General features: G+C 45.7%; 1 protein-coding gene across 7 annotated transcripts in view; it reads left to right on the forward strand.

Annotated features, from left to right (window-relative positions):
- The window catches only part of ME3 (malic enzyme 3), a 218,207-nt gene that overhangs the window by 164,347 nt on the left and 36,218 nt on the right, over window positions 1–17,642 (forward strand). For all 7 annotated transcript variants that reach the window (XM_009187077.3, XM_017948825.3, XM_017948823.3 and 4 more), the window contains one exon: window positions 1,925–2,028. In XM_009187077.3, coding sequence (XP_009185341.2) covers window positions 1,925–2,028 — 104 coding nt within the window. The remainder of the gene's footprint in view (window positions 1–1,924; window positions 2,029–17,642) is intronic.

The following is a 17,642-nucleotide window of genomic DNA, read 5'->3' on the forward strand; positions in this document are numbered from 1 at the left end:
TGAGAATAAGGTGTCAAGAGGCCCCATGACTTGCCCAAAGTCACACAGCTCGCAGTGATGGAGGTGAGACTTGACTGTAAGCCCCCGAGGGCTGAGGGTCAGAGTGTAGGCCCACTGGTCCTTATCTTTGTATCTTTGTGTGTAGCAGCAGTTCAGATGGAGATGAAGATAACACAAAACCTTGTCCTCTAGGAATTTATATTTTTGGTGAGTTAGACAAAAAAGTAGATAATTCCAGGAAACTCTAACACATGGAATTACCTCCCATTTCCCAAATACAACAGTTATTTCCTCCTCTTGCCTCCAGCCCTCAACCTTTCTTTGTGCTGACTTCTCAGCCTTGAGGCCCACCTGCTGAAATCTGCCTATCTCTTCCTACCTGACCATTTTCTCCATGACACAATCCCAATCTGCCCTCCAGGGGGAATTTCTTCACTCATCACTGTCCCTCCATGTGCCACACTTTGTTCCAAAACAGTGCCACTCTGCCCTGCAGTAGAATGTGTTTGTTTACTCAGCAGCCACCTGTCAGCACCTACAAGGCAACAACCATTTCTTGCTCCTCTACAAATCCCCCACTGGGTCCAGTGTCAGCAATAGTAGATGAGAAATAAATGTGTCATGCATGAATGAGTCCACTGACTCTGTGTAGGGGTGGGAGGAATGGAAGATGTGGCAAGTCGGCCAGCAGGAGTGGTCATTCACACCAACGCAGACACAGATAACCCAATAGCGTATGACTGCTGTGCTGGAAAGAGCTGCAGAAGGTCAGGTGGAGGGGCCCTGAACACAGGGTAGGTGTTAAGGTGAGCATTTCTCTCTTGAATTGAAATTCCTGGTTGTTTCATTCTATGCTTGTATCCCCAGGGCCCAGTACAATGTGAGGCACATGGTAGGTATTCAGTAAGATTTCAAGGAGGGAGGGAGAGAAGTAAAGAAGAGAAGAAGGGAGAGGAAAAGAGAGGAATGGAAAGAAAAGGAGGGTGGGTTGGTTTTCTAACATGAGTCCAGACCAGGGACTCTGGATGCGACCCAATACTTCAATGCAGATGCTGCCTGAAGTCAGCTACAGTGGTTTTCAACCAGTGACAGTTTTGTCCCTAAGAAGACCTTTGGCAATGTCTCAAAACATTCATTTTTTCTTTTTTGTTTTTGTGTTTGTTTGTTTGTTTGTTTGAGACAGGGTCTCAATCTGTTGCCCCGGCTAGAGTGCAGTGGCACGATCATGGCTCACTGCAGCCTTGACCTCCCAAGGTCAAGTGACCCTCCCACCTCAGCCTCCTGAGAAGCTGGGACCAAAGGCACACACCACCATGCCCAGCTAACTTTTTAAAATTTTTTTAGAGATGGGGTCTCACTGTGTTGGCCAGGACAGCCTCAAACTCCTGGGCTCAAGCAATCCTTCCACCTTGGCCTCCCAAAGTGCTGAGATTACAGGCGTGAGCCACCACATCAGGCCTTGAAGTCATTTTTGATGGCCACAACTGCGAGTGTTACTGGCATCTAGTGGCCAGAGGCCAGAGATGCTGATAAATATCCTACAGTGTGCACATCAGGCCTCACGTTAAAGAATTATCCCAGCCAAAATGTCAGTAATGCCACTGTTGAGAAATCCTGAAATAACCCTAAAGCCTGTAGACGGAGGTTGAAAGACTGTGTCTGAGAGAGGCTTGCCTGGTTCAAAGCATCCATGGTTTCCAAATGAGGATCATCTGAAGGTCCAACCTCAATCACTGGCTTAGCCTCCAGACCCTTTCAGAAATGACACCTTGGCGGGTGAAGATCCAGTCAGCTTCCTACTCCTCCCTCTCCTCCCACCTTCTGGTTCTTCCCAATAATCCTGGATACCTGTTGGGGGCGGGGGGGGGGGGGGGAAACAGGAACACTGGGAGTAGGCTTAGTCAATGGGTGCTGTCTGTTCCAGGAGCTGCTCAGAGACCCTCTGTACATCGGCCTGAAACACCAGCGTGTGCGCGGGAAGGCGTACGATGACTTGCTGGACGAGTTCATGCAGGCTGTGACAGACAAGTAAGTGGACCAGTCTGTCCCTTTTGAAAGAGGACTTTTAAGAGATGCCATGACTAAAGCCAACACTGGTTTTGGCCGATACACAAAGCAAAGGCAGTAGATGCATGCTTTCCCAGGTATTCTGAAAATTCCAACTTGACCCCTTGGAGTGATAAGACTGGATGCCAAATGGGCTCATTCTCTGAGAGAATCTCTGGGAGCAGAGAGGGGAGGGAATGAGAGAGTTGATGGCTGAAGGTTGTGATCTGGAGGTAGTTAAGTATCGTTTTCCCAGGAGAAAAAACCCCTTAGCCTGAGCTGTTTAGGGTTCTCAGCACAAGTAGGGTTGTTGCAAGTGATGGAGGAAAGATGTGTGCCCTTCTGATGAAATGGTTTTGGAAGACAGCTTGTCACATTTGGTTATTTTCCACCTCTATGTGAGAACAAGGAAGTGTTAATGAGGCACTGTGGCAGACCACATGGGCTCTGGGCCTGCAAGATTTATGAGGTGTCATGTCTTCACTGGGGAAGCTCCACAATGCTGGCAGCTTCCACCCCGCTTGCCTGCCCCATCTGTCTGCCATCGTGGCCACCCGCTCACACTGCTGTGGCTGACGTGCCACTGGAATGGAGGCCTGATGGCAGCCCTCACGCACCCATGTTTACTCTGAGAGAAAAGCTGATCAGGCCAGAGTTTCAGCAGCTCAGTGGGCCTCTGAAGACAAAGCAGGTTCCCTTCTCACTTGCAAAGCTCCAGCCTTCTTGCTGCCCCAAGATTGCACAGGTTTGGCAGAGATGACCTGCCCATCCTTGGCGAAGTGCTCCCTTGCCCAAGCTCAGCCTCTCCAACCAGAGCAGCGGGCTGGAGCCCACAAACTGCACAAAGTCTCATCTGGGTGGGCTTTAGGGGTGGGCAAACTGTAATTTGACCTCTGACCCTTCCACTTTTCAGATATGTGACCTTGGGCAGGTTACTAAACTTTTCTGAGTCTCTTTATCTAGTTTCCTTATCTGGAGATAAGAAAAGAGTTTTGTTGGTGTTGTGTTTTGTTTTTTAAGATGAGAGCAAAATAATATTGTGGTTATATAAGGTGGAAATGATCCCATCACAAGAGGAAATGAATGGTGGACTGTAGGATGGGGGGCAAAAGTCCTTAAGTAAGCAAGCAGGAAAAAGGATCCAGTGCACACCTGAAGAGCTTAGTCTGGGAGCACAGAAAATCATCCACAGGGAGAAAGGGAAGGCAGAGTACTGGTCACTGATGGGGCAGGTGGGTAGATGCGTGGTGGGAGTGAGGGAGGAGTCCCATCTGCTTGAAGACAAGGTCATTGGCATAGAGTGAGGATGGGGAGGTTTAAGGATAGAGGAAGTAGGCCGGGCGCGGTGGCTCAAGCCTGTAATCCCAGCACTTTGGGAGGCCAAGACGGGCGGATCACGAGGTCAGGAGATCGAGACCATCCTGGCTAACATGGTGAAACCCCGTCTCTACTAAAAAATACAAAAAACTAGCCAGGCGCGGTGGCGGGCGCCTGTAGTCCCAGCTACTCGGGAGGCTGAGGCAGGAGAATGGCGCAAACCCAGGAGGCGGAGCTTGCAGTGAGCAGAGATCCGGCCACTGCACTCCAGCCTGGGCGGCAGAGCGAGACTCCGTCTCAAAAAAAAAAAAAAAAGGATAGAGGAAGTGGGACCTAGTTATCTATGAGACTGGGAGAATGTCCGGACTGGGAAGCTGGATCATGATCACCAGGCAGCTCTCTGGGCCCCCTTGGGGTTACTGTTTATGAATTTAACTTAAGCTAGTTAACCTGTTTCTGTGTTTTCTGAAGCCAAGTTCAACTGTCTTGGTCCAAGGGCAGGAAGACAAAGAGAGCAGGGTGTAATCAGGGTTGGGGATTTTGCCAGGCAAGAGAAAATGGGAAAGAGCAAGGAGTTGAGAGGGAATGGTTATAATTGTGTCATGAGCTCCAGGCTGGGTAAAAGGGGAGAGAATGGGAAGATGTGGTAGAGGGGAGGGACAAGGGACAGTGAAAGGGTGAGCAATGGATAGTAAGTCCTGGTGAGGTTTAGAAACTGTTGAATTGGATGATAGGTGGAATAAGCTGGAAAGAAAGGAAGTGGTGATCAGAAAGTTAGATGTTTGCAGCTATGATTATGGAGGAAGGGCTGCTATTGGGATGTGGCCACTAAATAAAGCAAATTCAAGGGTCAGCTGCATTAATAGAAGCATAGCATCTAGGACAAGGGAGACGAATGTCGCACTTCATTCTCTCCCTTTCAGAAATCCTGAATACCACATCCAGTGCTAGAGAAGCTACACTGAGGCTTAAAAATTACCTAAAATGCCTCTGGAGCATGCAATAACCATGATAGTGAAGAGAACCAAAAGCTGAGCCTGGTAGAAGACTCAGAGACTGCTCTGTCTATATCAGGGACGTGCTAGCACCTCCAGATTCTAAAAGCTCTTCTTTCAGAAGAGAATTGGACTTGTTTGTATATATTTACTTGGAGAAGAACCAATTGGTGGAATGCTAAAGGAAGCAGTTTTCAGCTCAAAATAAATCAGAGCTGTCTCACATTGCACTGGACCGTCTGTGGGAATGAGTTCCCTGTCACAGAAGAGTTCAAGGATAGGTTGCATGGCTTATTTGTGGTGATATTGTAGGAAGGAATTCAAGCATCAGATGTTCTTTAAACTGCCTTCCCACCCCAGTATTCTATTCTAACCTCTTAAAAAATCCTCTGTAGCCAGCCGGATAGGTATTATTATTCCCATTTTATGCAAGAGAAAACTGAGACTCAGAGAGGCCAAGTTAGCTATCTCAGGTCTCACAGTACCTGTCGGGACTACAAGCTGAACCCAGGACTACTGACTCCAAGTACAGACTCTTTCTACAATGCTGTGTCACCTGTGGATGAAAAGAGAAGGGAATGAAATTGGCTTTGAAAGCCCACTTTTTGCTTCCTGTTTCCAGGGTTCACTGCTTATCTAATGAGTCAGTAATCATTCTGTGATTCCCCAAAGAAAAGTATTGCTATTCGTGTGAGAAGGTTAAATAAACTAGGATGTAAGAAGCTGTGCAAATTATCATCAAAATCAGCTCACAGTTTTACAGACACACACAGGCAGTCCGGGGCGGGGAGGGGGGATCCTTGGGGAGGGGCATGCGTCAGCCAACAGAAATGTGTCCTTAAACAGAAAAGATGATGGATTGATGGTGGTTGTTTTGACTTTCTAATAAGCTATAGCAGATGTTTCTGTGGATACTGTAGGTGAGGAATGAGCTGGTCTGCCCAAGCACTCTTGGGAATACAGTAGCTCCAGGACAGAATGCCCGGCCTGGGGATGAGTCAGGAGTTCCAAAGTCAAACACAACGTATTTTAAGAAAGAACCTTGGGAAATGTTGACTCCTGCTTTCAACATCTTCATCTCTGTCCAAACATCCTGCTAATAAAAAGCTCTACCTTCCTACCCCTACCCACTAATGGGGTGTATGTTAAGATTTTTTTGGCCTGAAATAAACTTACTATGGCTCAGTTCCTGTCATGGAGCTTGGCCACTGAGAAGAACCTTCCAGGACAGAAGGAATCTCAATTTAAGTCTGTGAACCACAGCAACAGACAGCTGGGAGTGTCCTTCTCAAAGCAGAGACAAAGACTGATGGCAAGGACTGACTGCCCCACTCTTCCTGCCATGCAGTGGATGGGTGCATTGTACCCAAGCACTACCTCCTGCTGCCACAAGTTTTCCCTGACAGCTTCCATTCACATTTTTCATTTCTGTTACTTACAGTAGAATGGATGGGAATTGACTGTATTTTAAGTTTGCACCTGGAGCCCTAGTTCTGTCTGATAAATGTCCTGGGCTGGACAGAAGCTTGATGTCATCAGCAGCTTTGACCTTTAGGCAGACCAGGAAAGGAAACCACCTGCTCCTTCCCTAGTTCCCAAACCCTAAATACAGGGATTCTTAAGCTGCTTAGATTAGAGTGTTAAAGAAGGGAAATAATAAAAAAGCTTACTTTTTAAAAAGTCATCTACTTTTTAGCTCTAGGAAAAATTCTTTTTTTTTTTTTAGTCTCTCCATTTTTTTATCTCCGTGCATTTATTCATTCTCTCTCCCTCTTTCTCTCCTCTCACCATAATCACACACACACACATAATCCCTGAGATACATACCATATTGGAAGTCACAATTTCACTGTTAGTGCTCTTTGTAGAAAGTTCTAGTTTTCAGAGAAATTCAGACAGCCATGGGCCTCTCTGATATCTGGAGCCAGTTAACACAGGCCCACCCCTTAATGTTACCTTCCACACTTGATGTGAATCCCTGTCCTTCCGGAGCCAACCCCGCTTGCTCCAGCATTCATTCTCTGTGTCACTTCAACCTAAATGAGACTCCTCCCATTCCATCTCTCCTCTGCTACTCATCCCACTTGTTTCTACCCTTACATTTGGAGGGCTATCCTAAAGGTTTCTGTTCAAATATATGTGCTGTCAAAATGACTAGATGTCTCTACTGCACCCTGATCAGATTTACAGGGATCAAAGGAATTGTTACTTGTCAGGCCTTTGTGCAGAGCAGAGCACCAGAGTTAAAACTAAAAACAAGGAGATGAAATTCCAAGACTGTTCACTTGCCTCTTGATCTGTGGTGTCAAGGAACACATCTACTGTTTCTTTTGCTGTATAACAAACCATCCCAAATCTTAGTGGCTTAACATTTTATTTGCTCTTGATTCTTGGAAGCTGAACTGACTCAGCTGGAGTGGTTCTTCTCCTGGTCTTGCCAATAGTCACACATACTGCTGCTTTCAACTGGCTAACTAGCTGGGAGCGGGCTCAGCTTGGACACTGGAAAGGTTGGGCTCCTCTGTCTCTCCATTGAGTCTTAGGGTCTCTCTTTCACATGGCCTCTTCTCTTCACAGGATAGCTGAACTTTTTATGTGACAGTCTAGGGTTCCTAAGAACACAAGAGTGGAAGCTGCCAGGCCTTCTTAAGGATGAGACCTGGAACTGGCACAGTCTAACTTCCACCACATTATACTGGTTGAAGAAAATCATAGGTCCATACTAGATTCCAAGGGAGGAGGTTATACAAGGAAATAAATACTAGGAGGCATGGTGCATTGGGGGCCACCAGTGTCAGAGACTGCCACGCCCCATCTAGACTGGGGGGGTTAAGGAATGGGGCAGCCCTCACTATAGGAGGGCATGAGAAAAGAATAACTCAGTTATGCAGATAAGCAGGGGAATGGTGTCTAAAATCAATAAGCATATCTACATAGTACCTGCTGTATACCAGACACTGAGCCAGGCATAGTGAGCAATACACACAGAAATAAGCAGTCCTCCTCTCAAAGAGCTAAATAGTCAAAAATATTTCGTATGTATCTATTGAAGTTTAGATAACCTGAGACTCTACACTTTCTTAACCTCTAAGTGTCCATGTAAGTCTGGAGCTCAAGAAGAGTTCTGGGGCAGAAACATAAAGTTGGGAGTTGCCAACCCATAGATAGTATTAATATCAAGGGAATGATCGAGTTTCCCAAAGAGAAGAGAAAAGAATATGACTCACCATGGTTTTCTGAACTGTGTCCTATGGATAATTGCAAGTCAAAGTGCCCAACAAATTTTAGGACTAGACTAGGATATTGTTGGTAAGAATGGCAAGGAGGGTAAAAGGTTTCATTCCTTGTGCCAGCTCTGATTGCTCAGGACTCTGAACCTCTCTGGGTTCAACAGGGATGAGTGTCATGGTTGATTAGCAATGTCTGCCCTGAGCAGGGAATAAGGGGTGGCAGCACTGTGCTATCCTTTACCCTCCTTGGAGCTGTGAGGAGCCTTGTGACCTAAGTATCTGTGACTCTGTGAACACTCATGCCGGCTGGTCCTGCAACTCCCACAGCTAAATAGCAACTCCAAGGCTATAGGAGCCTCTGGGTTATTTTTCTCCAGGTGTTCAGGATATTTCAAGAGCTAAAGTAGGCCTCTATTTTAGTCCACATGAAGCTGCAGCTGCTTCTTCTGAGTTACAAAAACATGCAGGAATATGCTCTCTTGGGTACACTCCACCCCCACACCCACTCCCAATCCACTCTGGGGCAAAGCAGTGGGTCTAATAAAAGTAGGCATGCTAATACTGACCTATGGTTCCTAAATCTGGCTTTGCTTCTGAGTCATCAAGGAAACTTGTCAAGAATACAGACTTCAGGCTCCTATGCCACAGAAGGCCTGGGTTGAGACCCGGACATCTGTATTTTTGAAGCTGTCCTAATGATTCTCATAGGGCTGTGCAAAGACTGAAATTTGAGAAACTCTTCGGCTGAGCAGTGGCTCACACCTATAATCTCAGCACTTTCGGGGGCCAAGGTCGGAGGATTATTTGAGGCCAGGAGTTCAAGACCAGCCCAGGCAACATAGTGATACCTCCGTCTCTCCAAAAAACATAAAGAAAAAAGAAATCAGCTGGGTGTGGTGGCACTCCCTTTTATTGCCAGCTACTTAGAAAGCTGAAGCAAGAGGATCACTTAAGCCCAGGGGTTCAAAGCTGCAGTGAGCTATGATGATACCACTGCACTCCAGCGTAGGCAACAGAATGATACCCCGTCTCTTAAAGAAAATAAAATAAAAAGAGAAACTAATGGACCACATCCCCAGAAGAGGCATCTTGTGTGGCCCCAGCTCCTCCCACTTTCAGAGCCAGACTGAAACCCAAGGTGAGGGTGTAAGGACCAGTACACGGAGACTTTCCACAGTTTTATCAGCAGGGACCTACATTGGGAAAGACCCAGCATGTTCTCTGGGCTCACCCTGCCATGGAGGTCTACCTTGCAATATACCTACCTACAGCTCTGGCAGCTTCCTGTTAGTCTGGAAACTTCCCAAGCAAGGCTGTGCCCATTGTTTCTGCTGGAATCGCCTTTGCCCTGAGGAATTTCAGCTGCTTTCATGCGGGGAATAATTGCAGTTCTACAAGTGGGGAAAGCACTCACACATCCAGATAGCCCCGCCCCGAAGACACGTCATGGGCAAGAATCAGGCCTGCCTTTCCCCACAAGCAGGCACATGCTGGGCCCGATTCCCCACAAAGTGCCTTGACTTCATGACAGTGAAACTTCCTGCTTGAGAAGTTTCTGGACAGTGAGCTTGGAAGAGGGAGATGGCAAATTCATTAGTTAGGTAAAGACAGTGGTGACTGCCTTGTTTGGGGAATTTCTTCTAAAAGGCTTCCTGTGAAAGTACACAAATCATATCACCTTTCCAAAAAATATGCCTATTTGGGAATTTGACTCTTCAAACTGGAAAGGGTATACTTATCCCATGAGGGAATGCATTTTGCCAGCAAAGAGATAGAAACAGTAGGTACTACAACCAGAACTCTGGGAACTAACTTTATTTTCATAACTGAGGTGAGAAAACTCATCATAGAAGCTTGAAGCAGCACTAACAAAGCATGTATCTGATCATACATTTCCAGTGCTTCTGAATAATGACTACATATCCAGCATTCTACTAGGCACTGTAATGAGATTCAAAAAAAATAAAAGACATCAGCTAGGCCAGGCACGATGGCTCATGCCTATGATCCCAGCAATTTGGGAGGCTGAGGCAGGTGCATCACTTGAGGTCAAGAGTTCAAGACCAGCCTGGCCAACATGGCAAAACCCCATCTGTACCAAAAATACAAAAAATAATTAGCCAGGTATGGTGGCATACACCTGTAGTCTCAGCTACTCAGGAGACTGAGGCACAAGAATTGCTTGAACCCAGGAGGTGGAGGTTGCAGTGAGCCGAGATGGCACCACTACACTCCAGCCTGGGCGACAGAGTGCAACTCCATCACAAAAAAAAAGAAAAAAAAATGACATCAGCTGTGTCCTCAACAACCTTACCATCCTTCCAAGAAGACATTTTTGAATAGAAAATAATTAGGAAAGAGTTAAGTACCCAACTATTTGGTGTTGACCCTCAGTTCAATGGAAATTCAGAGATGGGGCAATCAGGGATGATTGGGAAGAAATGAAAGTTGTATAAATTTAGGGCCTAATTCAAGTAAGCAGCAGGAGAAAAAATGATGTTCCATAGAGAAGGTATATCATGAGAAAAGCAAGAACACAAGAAAAGCAATGAATATGCAGGGAAGGCAATGAGTATCTAGAAGAATGGCCCAACTAGAGATGAATGTTTAGTGGTTTGAAATAAGGTTAAATAAGAATGGTGCTGGCTACATCTATTATTTAGGTTTCTCCAGAGTAACAGAACTAATCGGATAGCAGGTATTTAGATAGATGAGAGTGGATTTATTATGAGAATTGGCTAACATGATTATGGAGGCAAAGAAATCCCATGATACGGTATCTGCAAGTGAGAACCAGGGAAGCCGGTGGCATAGCTCAGTATAAATCCAAAGTGGGGTCATTGGTGCACATCCTGGAGTCAGAAGGTTAAAGAGTCTGGAGTTCTGATGCCCAAGGGCCAGAGAAGATGGGTGTTCCAAATTCAGAAGAGAGAACGAATTCACCCTTCCTCTGCCTTTTTGTTCTATCTGAGTCACCAATCAATTGGATGGTGCCTGCCCATATTGGGTGAGGGTGAATCTTCCTTATTCAATTCACTAATACAAATGCCAGTGTCTTCCAGAAGCACCCTCACAGACATACCCAGAAATAATGCTTTACCAGCAAGTGTCCCCTAAACCAGCCAAGTTGACACCTAAAATTAACCATCATACTATGATAGGCCTTGAAATCCAGGCAAAAGGTCATGATTATTAGAGCTCAAAAGTGGGAAGAGCTACAGTCATCTAATCCAGTGGTTTTTCAACCAAGCTTCCCTGGGTCCCAGGACTCCAAAGAAGCATATCAGGAGTGCTAGAAATGAAATACTTTCCACCAACCATAAAAAATTTAAACCACTTGAAGAAACACTTTATTGTTTTTCATTGCCTTCTATATCTGGTTTCTGCTCAATATTTTATTAAATAATTATTCTGCTAAAAATGTTTGAAAATTACCAATCCACTATTGGGACTTGATGTAGTGAGCAACAGGGAGCCATGGTAGGTTCTTGAGTAACAACAGTATTGTATTAAAATTGACAAGATGTGGGAAGAGATTAGAAGCAGAACCCATAACAATGCCCCAATTCAAATTCTGCCTTCCCTAGGGAAATCTACTCTGACCAGCCTGGCCTTAAACTCTTGCCCTGACTGTAATCTTACTGGCTGTATAATTCATTTGCTAATTAATCATGCTCTGCTTTGTGACACTGCTTCTAAAATGGCCTATTGCTTTTCTTTAAACTTTTTTTTTTGGTCTTTAGGCTTTCATTGTCAGAGCAGAGATTGGGCAAAGATGTGTCTGGACTGTTGTAGAAAGGTTCAAGAACCAGCATGGATGGCCTTTATAGATCATTCCTACCTCAGGTCCTATGACTCAGTAACATCTCTACCAATGGTAGTTCCTAGGAAGCGTGGCTTTACTCATGGAGTAAATGGTGAAGGTGGGAGTTGGTTGATTGGTGGGTGGTCAAAAGTCCACACCAAGCTAGCTACCAATTAGAATAGACTGAAGGCTGTGAATCTGACCACATCGGAGGAAGCACAGAGGAAGGAACTTTGGAACTCATTCTGGCTTGTCTTGACCCTGAAGAAGCTGAATAGTTTCCCAGTTTCAGCCTGATATGGCTCATTGTTGACAGTCAAACTCCTCCATGTTCTCAGCAGAACAAGAGCCAGGTTTTGCATGGTGACAAACTCCTGTGTGTGCAAGGAATCTGTCCTGGGTCACAGGCTAGGAGACTGTATCAAAATGCATACTAGCACCCAACTCTCTAGGACCTTTTCACTTCCATCGCCCCAAGCAGACTGCATAATTGAGTGAGTTTGCAGTTCACTAGCTAAGGTCTGGCTCAGGACTGAGGCCAAAATGTGCTGGAAGAAGCTCACCGCCTGGGGATATGATTCAATGACACTAGCTGGCTATTTCCTTTTCATTTTCTCTTAGCAGCCTGATTTTATCGCTTGGTATCAAGAATAGGAACAAAATCATTCCCAGACCTGAAGCTTTTAGATTGTGGCAGAAGAGATGAAGGAATATAAGGGTCTTATGGTGGCAGGGAGTGGGGATCTGATTTCTCTTAATGAATAAGTACCAATAATAACAATAATAACCCTTATTTATTTAATTGTTTACCATAAGCAGACACTAATATAAGCACTTCACACAATATTAACTTGTCTAATTCTCACAACAACTGTATGAGATGGGTACTATTATTCGCTTTATTTTAAGAGATGAAGAAACTGAAAGAACAAGTACCTCATCTAAGGGGACTCTAATTAAGACCCTACCCACTAAATGCAGTTGTTAAAAGCATGAATTCTAGAGCTAGACTGCCTGAGTTCCAACCTTTTATTAACAAGCTACTTACTCACACTTCTCAACAAGCGACTTAATTCATCTGTGCCTCAGTTTCCTCCTCTCTAAAATGCATTTTTAAGACTGGTAGAGCATTTATGATGGATAAATGAGGCCATCCATGTAAAATGTTTAACATACACCTGAGTGATAGTAAAAAAATCATGTTTGCTATTATTATTAATTTAGGCAGTTTCCAAAGCCACCCTCCTTTAGGCAGCGCTTCAGTGTGCCCACATTCCTGCATTCATGTTTGAGTTAATATATCCATTCACATGTCTACCACTGCTGTCCGCAATCCCTCACCCATCCCTCCCCTTCATTCCAATATTACTTTCTTCTCTTCCCCAGTGCTAAACCTAGGAAGGAAAAACAAAAACAAAAACAAAACAGCCCTAGGTGTGATCCATTTCCATTTTAGATCCCTGGTATGTGCAATTAGTAAATGCTTGGTCTTCATCCCCACCCCCAACATACACCTATTCAGTTTGGTTCTCCCTCCTCCAGTGGGCGGTGTTGTGTGGATTCATGTGTACATAGAGGTGAGCAGTATGGTCCGTGCGTTCCTGGGGTTGAGGTGTTCTTATATTGTTTTGCAGCTGTTTGAAGCTGAGTGTTACTTGGGCCTTTCAAACTCACCACTCAGAGGGAGTCACCCCCTCAAGTAACCAAACATCTTTTCATGAGACACATTTCTCAGTATAGAAATGAGAAACAGAAGCTTGCCCAACAGAAAGCTGCAAAATTGCTCTGAGATCACCTACTAATACTGACCTATTCAGAGGCTCCGCATATAGCAGCCTTGTACTTTGCCCTCAGAGCTGGAAGGATGCCTTTGATGGCTCCAACTCCCACCCCTCTTCCTGCTGCTCCTTAAACGTGTTGTCTTTATTACAGTGGCAGAGGCTTCGTGCTTGCTATTTCCCCAGCCTTGAATGTCCTTTCATTTTCAGGGTTGTTTCCATCTCATCATTCAGGCCTGCAGCTATCTCCACAGCAGGCAAGGTCAAGTGTGGAAGTCCGTACAAGACAGAATGTTAGAACCAAGTGTCCTGCCAAAAGCTTAGCTGAGACTCTGTAGCTCCAAGCTTCTCCTGTTGGTTTTAACACAACGGACGCAAAGAAAAACCCCTAGGCACATAGCATCCAGACTACAAAGGAAGTTTGAGGATTTTATTTTAATTTTAAAAGATTGTGAAAAGCTGTTAGCTCTAAGCCCTGACTGCAATGTTTCACAGGGGTGTTCACATTCTGAGTCTCTCTCAGCATAGAGGGTCACTGCTCAGTTTTCTTTATATATATACTAAAAATTAGGAATGCCTTCTGTGGTTCAATCTGTATCAGCATTCTCATTTTCCCACTGGATTCAGCCTAGGACTTGAATCTCGCATTCTTGGAATATCTGAGCAAGAAACAATCCACTCATTTGGTTCAGTTTCCTCACTTTTTAGATGAGGAAACTGAGACTCAAAGAGAACATTATTTTCCCAAGGCCAGATAATGAGAAAAGCTGTGGGAAATTAAGGAAAACCTATCCAATTATGTGCCCTCCTTCACGTAATTCGTGAAATTTCCTCCAAATTTTCATTCAGGCTATATTTATCATGTGCCTTCCCTGTGCCCCACAATGTGGCCAATACAAATGTATTAGTTCCTTCTCACATTATTATAAAGAAATACCTGAGACTGGGTAATTTACAAAGAAAAGAGGTGTAATTGGCTCATGGTTCTGCAGGCTTTACAGGAAGCATGGTGCCAACATCTGCTCAGCTTCTAGGGAGGCCTCAGGAAGCTTACAATAATGGCAGAAGGCAAAGCGGGAGAAGGTATATCACATGGTGAAAACAGAAACAGGAGAGCGAGAGGGGAGGTACTATGCGCTTTTGAACAACCAGATCTCATGACAACTCACTATCACGAGGACAGTACCCAGAGGGATGGTGCTAAACCATTCATGAGAACTCTGCCCCCATAATCCAATCACTTCCCCGCAGGCCCCAACTCCAACATTGGGAATTACATTTCAATATGAGAGTTAGGTGGCAACACAAATCCAAACTCTATCAACAAAGAAAAGACTTGTCCTGAAGAATTCAATTTTCCCTGTGATTATAACATGGACACATAAAGTCACCAGAAAAATAATTTAAGACCACATTCAGTTATTTGTTTTCCTATTTATTCACGTATTCATCCATCCATTTATTCACTCATTTATTGAACATGGCAGGAAGTCAGAAATAGACTTTGCTGTCAAGGAATTTATAAACTACAAGGGAAATTCCCAAATAATTACGGCTGGGTTTGCATAGATTTAATGTGTATGCAGCCAATGGTCCTGCCTGCAGTGTTAATCAAGGCTGATAAAGGGCATAAGGTAGTCAAAAGATCTGAGACATTTACTTGGACTTTAAAAGTCATGACTTTATTCCCAGGAAAGCACTAGCAACTGAACAGAACACTCAGAGTGGGCCTCATTAATCAAAGAACCTTCATGGAGGACACCCGTGGCCTCATGCCAACCTGATATGCACAATCTAAGGACAAATATGGGCTGACATAAATGCTGAAGCCCCCAAGCTGACCAGTGGGTTGGTGGCCAAGAAAAGTGCATGGGCTTTATAAGCAGGAGGTTGAGGAGTGAGTTGCCATGCCCTAGAGGAAAACCTCTCTGCTGCCACTGACCTTTGGGAGGTTGAGAGGTCAGCAGGTCAGCCACCATCCCCTCCCCAGCACTGAGATTTCTGGCGCCATTTGGTGTACTTGCCCCGGAACTCAGACAAACAGGGAAAATCAGGAGGAAAGCCAAGCTGTTCCTGAGTGTTTTCTGTCTGGCCAGGACTTGCCGTCAGAGCCGTGACTGAGGAATGGCCACATTATCCCGGGACTTTTCCTTAGAAGTTACTGCTTCCTGTGACTATGTTGCGAGTCAATGGGAGTTTTCCCCCTTAGGCCAGAATCCCAGTCACAGGAGCCCGCCAGTCTGGCTGCCAGACCCCAGCACACCAGGGAATCTCCCAGTCTGGGAGCTGGGAAGGGAAGGGCCTCCTCGGCGGTCCACCCTCACATCGTGGGCTGAAATCCCTTCCACGACTTCCGTGCCAAGTGGAGCTCCGGTGACCATGGACTCACCTCCAGTGACCAGCAATCTCTTTCCAACCAGTGTTTGAAATCGCTGCCTTATATGGCACTGGAATCTGTGTCCTTCTGACTTCCACCCATTGGCTCTACTTTTGCCTCAAAGCCATACAAAATCAATCTGCTTAAGTCCTTGTCCACAGACGATCGTTCCTATGACTGAAGATAACCATTATGCCCAATTCCACTTGCCCTTCTCAGGCTCCGTATTCCCTCTTTCTCCAATCCACGGTATCCAGCTTTTTCACCCATGGAATAGATTCCCTGTCATCCTTGTGAATCCCTCCCCAAACCCTGACCCCCTCTTCTCATTCCCACCCCCAGTAGAATAAGTCACTCCTCATGAAAGTCTGTGGCAGAGTTGTGCAGTGATGGCCTTTTATCTGTCCTATGGTATCTGACTGTGTCTTCTTCCCATTCTAACTGCGCTCTAGCCCCTACCTCCTCCCAGCTCCTCAGGATCTCGCCAGCCCTGTCATCTCTCATCTCCCCTCCATCCTGACTCCTGTATCTCATATGTACACCTCCCATCCCCAAAATAAATTCACCCTTTAGTCCCTCTTCCCCCAATGGCTGTCACCCTACCTACTTCACAGCCAAGCTTCTTGAAATTTGTGATGACTGACATTTCCTCCCCTTCCATTTTCAGTTTAACCCCATGCCAGATGGTTTCCTCCCTTCCACTCCACCAAAAGTGGTCTGTGAAGGTCACCAATGATCCTCTAAACAATGACTCCAATGGACACTTTGTGGTCCCTGTTTCACTTGACATATTGGCAGTATTTGATGCTCCTGACCACGGCCCATTGTGTGGCTCTGGTAGCAGCTGCTGTGTAGGCCCAACCTGCTCACTCTCCATGGCTGGACTTTCTTCCACTGCCTCTCTCTGCTCCATGGATGCAGGGTGTCCCGGGGTTGTGTCCTTGCCCTGCTCCCTGCTCCATGCACAGGTGCTGCCTGAGAACCCTCATCCAATGCCATGGCTTCAACTGCTCACAGTGCCCTGAGCTGCCTATTCCCCTCCCCTGACCTCATGTATAGCCCAGTGCTTCATGAACATGTTCATTAGGACATTCCACAGAACCTGGGACTCTTCATGTGCCAACCCCGACTTATCGAGTAAGTTTGCCTTTCTTTCCCTATCCCCAGCCTTGATAAGTAAAGGACTCCATCCTCTATCCTCTGCCCTTCCTGGGCTCCTCCTCCTCATTCATCTTTACATCTGGCCTATTATTAAATCCTGTCCTTAATAATCATTGCATCTGTGGACTCAGTGCCTACAGTGCGCAGGATTTTTATATACATTATCTCATTTAATTTGCACAACAGGACTGCAAGAGAGGTATTATTAGCCCACTATTATCAGTGAAGACTGCAATTTGTATCAAGCACCTTTCCTTAGGTCATGCATTTAGTAAGTGATGGAGCCACGCCTGTTTGATCTCAAAGCTCTCTCTGCTCTGCCACACTCTGCCTTTCCTCCAGGCTACTCTTTTCAATTCCTTAACATCTTTTACCCAGCTGCTTCTCTGCCTACGTGTCTACATTGCCTTATATTAATACCAGGACTTCACAATCTCTCACTGCAGTTCCATGCCTCCTTGTCTCCAGTCTGTCCTCCCAGCTGTCCATCCCATCATCCACTCTGCTGCCAGAATGAACTCCCTAAAACACATGCCACCTTCCTGTCTAAAGCCCTCAGTCGGTCCCCCTTGCCCTCCAGATTGCTTAGGCTCTTTACATGGACATGGAAAGGGGTGGCTCCTGGATTCCACCAAGGCTCATCTCTCCCCATCTTCAGCCTCCTCTGGCAAGATCCAACTCTGTATTTTCCTGCACCTCCAGGAAGGCACCATAGTCAGTCCTCTTGCATATGCTGTTCCCTCTCCTTGAGATGCCGTTCTCCCTCCTTCCATCCCCACCCATTCACAGTCTGTCTGGGAACCTCTGCTCTTCCTTCAAGCCCCACCTCCTAATCTCCTGCCCTGTGAAGCCCTCACTGCCTCTCCCCACTGCAGAGTTGCCTGCCGTCTTTGAGGATTCCCATGTACCTGGCACATATCTTTATTATTACTG

This window comes from Papio anubis, chromosome 12 (assembly GCF_008728515.1).
Source record: "Papio anubis isolate 15944 chromosome 12, Panubis1.0, whole genome shotgun sequence".
Classification (NCBI taxonomy): domain Eukaryota; kingdom Metazoa; phylum Chordata; class Mammalia; order Primates; family Cercopithecidae; genus Papio; species Papio anubis.